The sequence below is a fragment of the Strix aluco genome, chromosome 10 (genome assembly GCF_031877795.1).
Source record: "Strix aluco isolate bStrAlu1 chromosome 10, bStrAlu1.hap1, whole genome shotgun sequence".
In the NCBI taxonomy this organism is placed as follows: Eukaryota; Metazoa; Chordata; class Aves; order Strigiformes; family Strigidae; genus Strix; species Strix aluco.
The window spans coordinates 12,847,278-12,859,365 of NC_133940.1; the positions used below are offsets into that span (position 1 = coordinate 12,847,278).

At 39.3% G+C, this 12,088-nt stretch overlaps 1 protein-coding gene across 1 annotated transcript in view; it reads right to left on the minus strand.

The window, feature by feature from the left end:
- The window catches only part of COL4A6 (collagen type IV alpha 6 chain), a 136,165-nt gene that overhangs the window by 50,361 nt on the left and 73,716 nt on the right, over positions 1 to 12,088 (minus strand). Inside the window, exon 4 of the mRNA XM_074835294.1 lies at positions 1,230 to 1,364. Within this exon, the coding sequence (XP_074691395.1) occupies positions 1,230 to 1,364 (135 nt within the window). The remainder of the gene's footprint in view (positions 1 to 1,229; positions 1,365 to 12,088) is intronic.

Here is a 12,088-nt window from a genome sequence, read left to right on the forward strand (position 1 = left end):
ATATGCTAACTAGTATTAAATGAGAAGAGAGTGTAACTGCAGCATACAAAGGTACAATTGAGCTAGTTTTCATCTAGCTGGCTCACCTATCAGTAGCTGGGAAAATATGGAAGACAAACTCTGCTCTGCAGGTCCTGGTATCTAAACTATCTGTCTTTGTCTTATTTGCACAGATGACCTGAGCACCTTGCATCAAGTAGACTGGTAAGATGCTCTGGGATAGTCCCAGAATGCAAGCCCTTGTTCTGATGTCACAGACTTCCTTCAGATTTTAGAAACCAGGCACAGCATGCAGGACTTCCTTTGTCTTTTAAGCTTTCAAGCTGTTGTCCTTGAAACATTCCTTTTGTCCAACTGCATAGGCACGAGGAGGAATCTCATCCCAGTCCTTGCATCAGACAAAATCAGACCTCCCCATTTTATAATCCATTACACAACCTCTGTCAGGCTATGTGGTGAGAGAGTATACACTGCTCTGGCCTATGTGGTGGGACTCAATGAGTCCTCTTCATGCAGCCCAAAACTCATGATCCGAACACATGCCTGGTGCACAATGTAAACTTTCCTTAAGGTGAACTATCCACACATATCCACTCCTTATTACTGAAAGTATTTGTTCATACTTCCGTTCATTTTTCTGCCTAGTTCCAAACTCCCCTTCTGATACTTCCTTCCTAAGAAGAGACAGCAGAATAGATCCTAAGGGCATTCAGTCATCTCTACGTTTGCTGTTCTGCCCATTCTTGCAGACTGCATTCATTGACACCCACACCTTATGGGTTATTCCATTTCATATGACACAGTTTATAATATCCTTTCTGTTATACATAACTTTGCACCTGCAGAACTGAACTGCAGGTTTCATTTAGTACCCATTCCCTTTGCTTTTCTAGACACCAACTCAGGATCTACAGGAACCAGCTCCAGGTCTCTCTCAACATGGCGTGAGTAACACCCATCTATCCCTGGGCGTGTGAATTGAAAGACTACTTGCAACAGCAATACTCATTTGGTTATGGTTCATCCACCAGGATGGCTACAATGTTCAGCAGCTTTAGGAACTGTATTCTCATTCAAAAATAAAAGCAGGGGAGTCTCTAAAGACATTAATGAAATGCTGTTGTGTTCTTACTCCTGGGCAGATAGTCCAAGATTATCTTTACTCATTCAAAAATATATACAAGGTCATAGATCTACTGCAGGGACAGAAAAGTCACTGTTGAGCCTACCTTGTCGCCTTTCTGTCCAGCTGGTCCGGGGGAGCCCACCGCTCCTCTCTCACCTTTTGATCCTGGCAAACCTTCTGGACCAGTAAATCCAGGTGCACCTATTGGTCCTTGAAGCCCAATTGGTCCTGGTCGACCCTAATATACAACAAAAAGTAAGTCAATGCACCATGTTCAAGAAACTCCTTTGCAGTTACGCTATCCAACTCAATCTCTAATGCAATTTGATACCTCTGAGGGTAGTTAGGACATCCTGAAGTTTTCCCTGCACATTCTCAGATAAAGAGTTTTTAGAGGTTATTTCAGGTAAGACAAGAGCAATAGTAAAAAATCTCCCCTTTTTCCTGGAAGATTTATTACTACCCATTTTGGTGTAGGAAGGAACAGGAGAAGACAACAATGTTTTGAGATCAAACTGGCTGCTGGTTCTTGAGTTTGTACCTCTGTTTCCAAGCTGCAGAGTGCAAAAAGATTTTGCTTGTGCTTTAGATCAAGCACAACAAAAAGATAACATGAGATGCAAGAAGTGCATGGGTCACATGCAGTCAGAAAGCACACTTCAGAGTATTTGAGACTACCACAATGGTTGGCTCAAGGTTGGGATTGATTCCCATGTGCTCTCCTGGTTACCTTATAATCGGGCTGTGGATTTTGATTTCTGGAGCACAAAGAGAAGGGTGCAATGACTGAGCATTGCCCGAAGATGGCAGCCTTTTCTATAACTGCAGAGATTCGTATGTGACTTGGTCTATCACTACATGGATGTGCAAGTAGTCTGGTACTTGTTTCTGAAACAAGCCAATGTTTGAAAAAAATTGCCGTAGGTGCTCTGATTTTTTCTTAGGCTCTGAACCTGCTTCTTGGCAGCTGAACGCTTAACAGAGTCTTGTGTTAACATTTTTGTACTTTTCATTCGGTTCATTTTGAGAGAATCTGAAAGAGATCAATAGAGTCTAAGGTCCTAAAGTATCAGTAGAACATAGCAGTTTAGGGCTATGCTTTCTACTAGCAAGTCAGCTAGTGGATTACATGAAATTATCCATGCAAAGAATCCAGCCTTACATTAAAAGACATAGAATGGAGCAGGAATTTAAAAAAAAAAAAAAAAACCAAACAAAAATCCCCCTCCTTTCAATTCTTCTCTACAACTCATGTCCGTGGTAGTGTGCTTCCCTTCTGTTTCCCTAACTCGTTAAAACAGCAGAAGGAATGCAGCTCCCTGCTGTAAGTGTTTTAGTAATCTCAGCTGGAGACATACAAAGTCCTGACTCCATGGCTTGGCCAGTAAGAGACTTTACAGTTAATTTAAAAATGCATTTTTACATGTTAACAATCAAGCAAAGTGAAACAAACTTGATCTTAAAAATTCTTTTTCCAGGATCATTTTTAGTACCTGTTGAGGCTAAAACATTTTGTTCCATATTCCATGTTTCTTTGCTACTGGAGCATTTTCCTTTTAACGGGCAGCAATTGCCCCGTGTCACTCTTTCTGTTGTGATTGTTTCATCCTGGCCTTTTAACTGAGGTCAAGTGCATGTTTTATATTTCATACCTTTTCTGTCTAGACACTGTCCATACTGTGCCCTTCCAGAGGCACAGACTCCCATCTGAAAAGGCTTTTCTGTTGATTATTTTTAGCTTTCGTCACTCTGGGCTAATTATCAATGGAATCCTTTATATTGGGAACCATATGATCATAACATTAATCCCCAAATATTCAGTGGTCCTTGGCAACAGTACACAACAGGGAACATGGTACGAAAATCACATGCTTTGTTCTCACTTTCAGTCTCAGCTTTAACTTTTTAATTTCCCATAGGCACAAGCTATTCAGAGTCTTGCAGGCAACATCTCACAAGACATGGGTTGTGAACTGTTTACCTCAAGGCAGCACAGCAGTGGAGAGACATACCCTAAAAATGGGCATGTTACTGTTACTGCCAGCTGCCACCCACAAAAGCAACAGAATCCAAGAGTCCAGCAAGATTTCTAGAGAAAACACACTGTGAAATCTTCACTTATTTGAATTGCTAACACTTCTGTATTCAATTAGTTTGATTGCCTGGTTAATGACAGTGTTTCACAATGACTGGAACTGATAGGAATTAAAATTTTAGGAGGCTTTTATTCTGCTCTGCTGCAGGTCACTTGAGAAATACATCTAGATGAGACAGTAAAGATCAGTAACTACATGTTCTGCTTATGTTCAGTTCTGCAGCTCTCTGACGAGAAGAATTAAACATGTTCTCTGTGATTTTAGGGCCCATAGGTAAAAAGCTCTTTTTTGCCTTAGTGCCCTACAAGGAAGGTTTTAACAGCACTTAAAGATTTTGACCAGTGCCTTAGAGTGTCATTAAACCATAAAGACACTGTAAAGTGCTTCTAATCTCTCTGATAATCTGATTATGCCATGATAATCAAGCTCTCAAGAATTCCTACTGTTTCTTTTGAAGTCTATGTGGATGGAAATCAGGTTTTCTATGCTGAAACAAAGGACTTGCCTCCACTGCTAAAAAAGCAGCATTTTTCATCACTCAGTAGCACTCCCGTGAACTGTCCCAAGATAAAAGCATTATAAAGAGCAGGCACTGTGGTGTGCAGGAGCAATTCCAGGATAAAAGCACAATGAAGACTCAGGTTTTACCACAAGGTAAATTTACAGGGTTCAACACCAGGTGGAACTACTGTTTGACCTCAATAAGTTCACCTTGTGGTAAAAAGTTAAGTGCCTAGTCTTTACTGTGCTTTGGCATCAGGATTGCTCTTACTTGTCCAAAGGATAAAAAGAATAAAATATCTCTTTAGCACTGAGGACAAGCTTAAACAGAAAATGAGGATTAATCAAACAAACTACAGTGAATCAACAGAGCTCCCTATTTTTAATCTTTATTGTTCAATATATATATAGTCCAGTAGCCTGTAAAAAGCCATTAGTTAATTAACACAAATGGTATCATTTTGGTCTCCTGGCTGCACAACAACTGTTTCTAAAAAGAGGAAAATTATAGAATGCTAGTAACACCAAGCAAGGGCAAAGTTTATGAAATTACTGTGACTTGTGAATGTTTTCTCAAATGTCCACTAGAATTTCATATATTTGAAAACCATGACCTGCATTCTCAAACATATTTGTGCACCAGGCTTTTAGTGCTACACAAGCAGCACTAAATGAGATGCCTGTCTCTCTGTGATGAATATGATGCTGGTAAAAAATGGCATTATTTCTTGATACACCATGGCATTTCCATACATAATTTCAGGATTTTAACCAAGTTTGTGCCACAAGTTCAATGAGTCACATGCATCTCTGTTACGCACTTAGCCATTGCAAACCATTAAAAATACAGAGAATGTCTCAGACATTCAGGTTTCCATACTCAATGAGTGGTAACCAAGAGGAAAAAATGGCTGGGATAGGAACCTCCCATTTCTTCGGAATCACCACACTGCAGAAGGCAGTAAAACAAAATGGCCTGAAAATGTAACTTGATGACAGTGTCTTTCAAGACAGAAAAGATTCTGCAACACGTGCCTTCTTCCCTTTAAATTCATCTGCATCCCAGGGTGTCATGAGGAAAGGCCAGTATGGTGGGTAATGATGGGGCCTCTCTACTGCCACACAACCAAATACATCACAGTTTCTCTATTGTCCCTACCCCTTTTACCAACTCTAACACCCCACAGAAATTTTCGCCCACTGAAGCAGAGCTGCTACACATAGCATTGCAAATTCCAAACATTCTTTTTTTCCCCTGTTGACTCTGTGAGCTTGGAGAATAAAGTGTAAATCTATTTGATTTGTTGCTGTGTAAAGGAACACACATGGCAGTAGTATGGAACCACTGGATATGCCCCTTATTTCAGGGACAAAAAATAATACAAGTGCTTGTTTGGGGGACAGCAGTTCTACTAGCCTCACTCACTGTCAAATACTAGCTCAGGGATTTATCACCAGAAAAGGATACTGGAACTCACAAAGTGAGGTAAGGGTAGCAGGACTAGTAACTAAGCAGAATACTACTGATCAGGTAGGCCAGAACCGATCCCTACTTAAGTTAGTAAATTCGTAGACTGCCATATTTCAAGCAGCAATGCTTTATTATTCTTTTTCTAAGCAAAATTAAGGTCCAGTGTATGAAAAGAGCAACTGAATTTACGGACATTCATTATTCTCAAACTAACACATAATTCCTCCTCTATGTGAACTCAGTGACCACATTTTAAAAAAGGGTCTTATTCACGTTATTTCTTCATCCGTTATTTCCCCCATAAACAATGTTTTATTGACACAAAAAATTGCTAGTGACAAAAATTTACTTCACAAGCAAATGCTTTGTAGTCTGAAGCATCTTATACTCAGTTGGTTACATTAAGACAAACCAAAGAGCCAACCATTAAATCATCATGGCCTGAAAAATGTACGTTCCTATATATTGCATACACTAAGTAGAATGTAGCCTGACACTTCCAAGGAAGATCTATGAACACAATTCCCATGTTGTACAAGATAGCCAGTACAGGAGACTGATCCTCCTAGATGCTCTTTCACACAGGCAAATAGCTTTACCCATTTAAATCATGGCCGTTCTCTCTGATCAGGGATGACACATTACAAAACGTGACACAAGACTCACGCCAAACTCGGATGAAGTGTCTATAGGTGAGTTATCGGTGCAAGGCAGCCATGTCCATTAGTGAGTAGCATGACCTTGGGCTAACCACATCTACTTTCTACCTCCATTCCTCCCTTCTTGTCTTCGGTCTGTCCTGCCTCTGCTGCAGATTCCTGCGGCAGTGGTTATCTCTTGCTAGATAGACAGTGCCTAGCACAAGAGAGTCCCGGTCTCAACTGGGGCCCCACAGTTCTACTGTAATAATAATAATTACTGATGAAAAACCCTTCACTATTTTCCTAAATTACAGGTCAGGTATCCAGTGCCCTGCTCACATTCCAGAGTAAGTAATTATTTTCCCTACTGAAAAATGCTTTGTACTTTTAAAGAAAATTATTCTTCAGTTTTTCTTCTAAAAACTTAGGGAAAGTGTTGTTCAAAATGGCTTCTTTATTTTTGTCATATAATTTACTGTTCCTCTACACAGCTTTTTACCCACACAGCATGAGATGAATACCCAAAACTGTATATACACACACAGAAATAATGGACCGGAAAAAACACCCTGTGCAACAATCCTACTTCATTCAGCACCTTCCCAAAAACCTCATAGTTTTATTTCTTTGTTGTTCTCTGTTTTTTAAGGAAGGATATCAAGGTAATTTTTTAAAAAAATTATTTTTAAGAAAAGAGACAAATATTCCTGCAGCATGTGAAATTCTTTAACATCAGAATTCATTTTAGAAGTTTTCTGTTTATGCAAAGCAGCGCTTGGCATGCTCACACTGCAGACTGTCAAGGCTGCTCTGGTCATCTCAGGAGCAATCTTTTAATGTAGTAATGAGCAACTGCAGGATGTTCTCATAATAATTTCCAATTTTAGTTCATGCGATAAAATCCATTTTCAGAAAATAGTTCTGTTATTTCCACTACGCCTGACTAGACACAACCACAAGTAGAAAATCCAGGTGATAAAAAATGTGTGTGAGCATTTATATATATATATGGTTTTACACCCTATTTTTAAACTGGTTAAAAAAAAATGTAATTTGATTCCATAAACCATTTGTTTCCTGAATCTTGTACTTCAGTAACATAAATAAAGTTGTAATGGAAGGCTTACTGCATTATAAATATAGAACTGCATATAAACATTGGACATTTTTCTTTAAAATCTTTATTTTTAAATATCTTTATTTTTATATTGGATATAAAAGTTTGTTCTTTAGAATGCTCAATTTCCAGTTAAAAACTTTCATGGAACATCCTGATCCAATCAATTCCACATATTTGCTATTTCTATTTATAGCACACAAAGAGACCACATACTGTCGTCTTTTTCCCCACCACGGACAATGCCAGGAGTGACTCAGTGTTAAATCTAAGTAATTATTCCATTTTATACTTCATAACCTTTAAAGAAACTACTGTTTAAAAAAATGTAAGAGAGTCAGGAAGAATGACTAACTCAAATTGCTTTTTTGCTTTGATGTACTGAAATGTCCAAGTTAGATAAGAAAGTAAGAGCAATGTGGAAAGGCTCCAGGCCACAGAGAACACAGATAACATGAAAGTAAGTGAAAGTCACTTGTGGTTTGTAACATTTGTGTGAGATGTGCCAGCTGGGTGATCCTTCCTGCACTGCACTCCAGAGAGAAAGGGATCCATGGGTAACACTGAGAGTCATACAGAATGACGGGCACTACTATACAAAGATATTATTCGTGGCGATTTTTTACAGTAAAGAACAAGTAGCAGGATTTACAAAACGTAGTGATGGCTTATGTTATATTTCAATTAAATGAATAACCATTGTATGAAAATTATGAGTTAAAGCTTGTTTTTAAGGAGCTACGCTATATATTTGGATGACATATACTTGCCCTTTTCATGATCATCACTCAGAATTACGCCTTTATTTCAGCAGAAACTGCGTGAAACAGTTATTGTGGTTTACAGAGACTAGGTACTGATGAATTATGTTCCAGAGTATCACCGCAGCAGAGGTGATCACCCCTAAATCCCCAGCTTACCCACTGCTTGTTTAAGCTAATTGACCATGTGTCTAAGGTGATACCTAGTCATCTGAGAGGAACTTTTTGCTACTTGCCACAGCAAAAGGGTTTTTTGCTAGCTTGATTGATATTTTTAGGGCCTTTTTGTGTTTTACATTGGAAGGGCAATGCTAGGTTCATACAGGGAGAGCAATTCATATAGACAGCATACAAGACTGACAACTGGCACTACTCTTCCGAAATCACGCGTGTGTTTCAGCCCAACTTACAGGCAACTGAGGAAATGAGGCATGAAGGAGGAGGTGAATAACAGTAGGCAAGAACCGCTCCCACACCTCATGGAGCTCTGGCATTACATTACACTCATCAACATTCCAAAAACCAGGGCTTATATTGGAAGGATGGATTACATGATTATGAAATCCTAGCAAAAATGTTGGAGCAAGTTAGGTCTAACTGACTTCAATTTACTTATGAACTAAGCATTTTTTTATTTAACAAAAGAGCATAGTACAGCCAAAGGTTTGACTGGTTTATGAGATTTTATGGTCTTTTGAAACCTCAGTTCATCTTCTCTCCCTCAAGTCTTTGGTGCCTAATCTCTAAAAAATGTTTCAGAAAGCCTTTACAATTCCCCGACCTGTTCTTGTACGACAGCAGCTGTCATAACATTTTCCTGCCCTTAACTGAGGGAAGGGCACTTCTGAATATTGTGTACATCTCTTGACAGCAGCACAAATCCTGAGCTGAATTTTAATACAAAAGAATTAGTAATTTCAGGAGGAATCATGGGGTTTCTCTAGAACTTCCTTCCATTTTCCTGTTGGCTGTACAGGAGAGTAGACAAGGTAGCATATGCAAAGCATTTTTTTACCAGAATGGACACAAGTCATCTCTGGTGAGAGCATGGCAGTAGAAAATGACCAGATGAGAGCTCCTCAGCAGTCAGTCCACAAAACAGGAGACGGATCAGATGAAAAGTGAGGTTCACAGCCCCTGACTCTACTGGCTTTGGTTGCAGGGCTCTTCTCTAACCAGACTGATCTGTAGATTCCACTGGTTCTATTGCCAACTATTTTTTGCCCCTTACAGGCCAGTAAAGCCTTTTACGGTGATACACAACAGCAGGTATCTACATCACTATTGCTCTAGCAAAGGATCAGCTAACCGGTTATAATCAGTTTTCATGTTTACTGAAAACTGTGTGAATTAAAAGAATAATTAAAATTGCTTCATTCTTGCGTAACCCACAGTGATATGCTACACACAAGTGTGACCTGCAAAGGAGGGCAGCCCATAATTACTGCCAGCTTTGCTTTGCTTTCTTCTTCTTCAGCCTTGCTACCCTTACTTCTGGCAGTACTCTTACTGTCCTCAGAAATACTCTGCAGCCTGCTTTTACATTTTGTATTTAAAGTTGTCTCTTACTCAATACTTACTTGTTTCAATCAGACAATCAAATGGGATCACTTAGTTTTATTTTGTATTTTAATCATTTCTATCTGTTGCTTTTCACAGGACAAACAATATGGATGAACTTCAGACACACCTGGAGTTTATTAACTGAGCTTATACAATTTCCAACACCTGGCTACAGGCCTTGCAGTATGTACTAGGTGTATATATATGTATATGCTATATATGAGTGTGTATATATATATATAGTCTCTCCAACTAATTTGCTAAGATCAAGTGTACTATTTCTCACAAACCATTTAAAGGGGTTTTACCTAACTCATTAGTGAGGAAGACACCACACTAATTATAGATATTAGACAAATCCCTTGGGGAAAACCGATATTGAATCATAGTGACTTCACAGGCAGTCACATCCTGCCCATGAAACCACAGCTCCTGACTAAGATACGCCCTACAACACACAACTTTTTCAGGGATCTGCTATGGGCTCATGCAGAAAGAACACACAGCGTTGTGTTATTTTGCCTTCCACTTATCCCTAGCACCCTACAGAACAAACCAAAAAAGCCCTATGTGTTTCTAAAGAACCGTTTAAGTGAACAGCTTCGATGAACTTTTTGCTACCTCCCTCTCTGGCTGGCATTTCCAATCTGGACTCAAGTGACAGAAGATTCATTGTTGCAAAAAAATGTTGTCAGTAGAAAATTAGCTGTATTAAGTAGTGTACTGAACAAGTGAAATCTTGCCAGTGTCAGGCCTGTTAAGACTATTAAAGGGACATTGTATCTAGAAAGGCAGGGAGGGTTCAGCCACATGCTGAAGCCAGACTGACTCCAAACCTCCTCAGGATCTGCTGTGTCCAGATTTGTTAATTTGCTTTGGGCTCCTCTCCAGTTCATTCTTTTACAAGAAACCCAATTTTTAAATTTCCAATTCCCCTTGCAGGCAGAGGCTGTAAAAAGTTAGTGTTTCCTCAGAGACAGAACAGGGATGTGGGCAAGGAGTAGATCTAGCAGCAAGAGACTGCCCATACCAGCATTTTTCCAGTACAACTATTCCTTAGCAGGCAAGATGTTTTGCTGTTCCCCATTGCACTGAGGGGCAGAGCCACCAACTTCCATGCATCCCACAAAGGCACTGGCTATGAGAGTCCAGGCTGCGCACTGAGAAAGTGGCAGTGCAACCCTTTAAGAAGCAAACGAGCAGGAGGAACTGCACATCTCAGCGGGCAACTCTTATCAGGAATTCTCTGTCCATCAGGCTCTACAGCACCCAACAAGAGCTGAGGGATTTTGAAAATGTAAGACTGAGACAGGAGGGAAGGAAACAGGGAATTGGTACTAAAAAGTTCAAAAGTACCTCTCCACTGGCGCAATTTCTGATTACTACGTTATAACTACATTTGACTACTTTTCTCTTTCTGCCTGGGAACTGGAAATCAAGTGCAGTCAAGACACATCCTGCTCCTCCAATAACACAGAGATAAGGAGGGAACTCAGAGATAAGGAACAGATCCAGAAGCATGAGACAGAGATGGAAAATTAGTTACAGAAGCCCCTTCTATTTGGTGGATGATACAGAGAGCTTTCCATTTCCCTCATGCGGTGGGAACAGAGAGTGTCCTGTTGCACCAGAACTTCCCCAAACATGACATTCAACCAGTAAAGAAAGAAACGAGGATGAAGAACGAGTATTTTAAAAAAAGAAGAAACAAAAAAATGCTTGAGGTTTCCATGCATGGAAATCGTTACAGAGCTCTAGTGATCACTTACATGATGCCTGCTTGGCCTTTCTAAAGAGCCTCATGCTAGAAACAAAAAACAGTTCACGAACCTTTTAGACAAACTTCACTCACTGAAGCTCTTTATTGCAGTTTGAGCTATAGATAAGATATTCCCAGCTTTAGTTTCTATCAGCAGCTAAACTAAGTTCCCAGTCTATTTAAATCCTGGCAATTATCCTGGGAAACTCATTTCTACAAGATGCATTTAAGACCAGCAGTTTAGGAGTATTTTTACAGCAAAAGCCACACAGAGAAGAACGCAATGTACAAGAACAGTTGCAAAAAAGTCAGTTAAAGACTTCTAGCAAAGATTTAATGCCTCATGCACTTCTAGAGAGAAACCACTCACTAATCAACAAGGGCCAGGAAGAAGTTAAACGGTACTGTCTTAAGGACAATTATTTCACGCTCACCAGCTGGTTTCCCTGCTAAGCACTAGAGCGGCTAGTTCACTGTGTTCCAATTAAAGCAGAAAAACTTATCTTGGTTTAAATGCTACAAAATTATCAACTATGAGAACAATCTTCATATTTAACAGCTTGCCTTTGAATTGTCATAAAAGTTGCTCAATGTTTTCTTATTACTCTTTGTCTATCAGCAGGTATTCTAGTTAGTAATGTGGCTGTTCGTATTAGAGTGACTTGTTTGTCTTACTGCATTTTGTAATAATTTATATATTGAGGTGAGTTGGTTGCAGAAACTACTTAATGCTAACTAAAATAGCACAGACTTATTTTAATATTTGGAATAAAATGCAGTTGTGGTTTTTCAGGTGGTAGCTAATATGATAATTAAAGATTAATTTTTAATGTTTGTCATTGTGTTCTTTGTTTCTACAGAATGTAAAGTGAATCATTAGAATATGAACAATAGAGATTTGGATCACGAGAGTAACACTGGTATTACAAAAGCAGATTTAAATGTCTGTATCCAATCTTGCCTTTAGGAGTTTCTTTCAGTTTGTCTCAAGTTCCTGAGAGAACAAGCTTATAAGATGCTGAGATAGCTGAATTTAAAATCTGAACCTTTCCT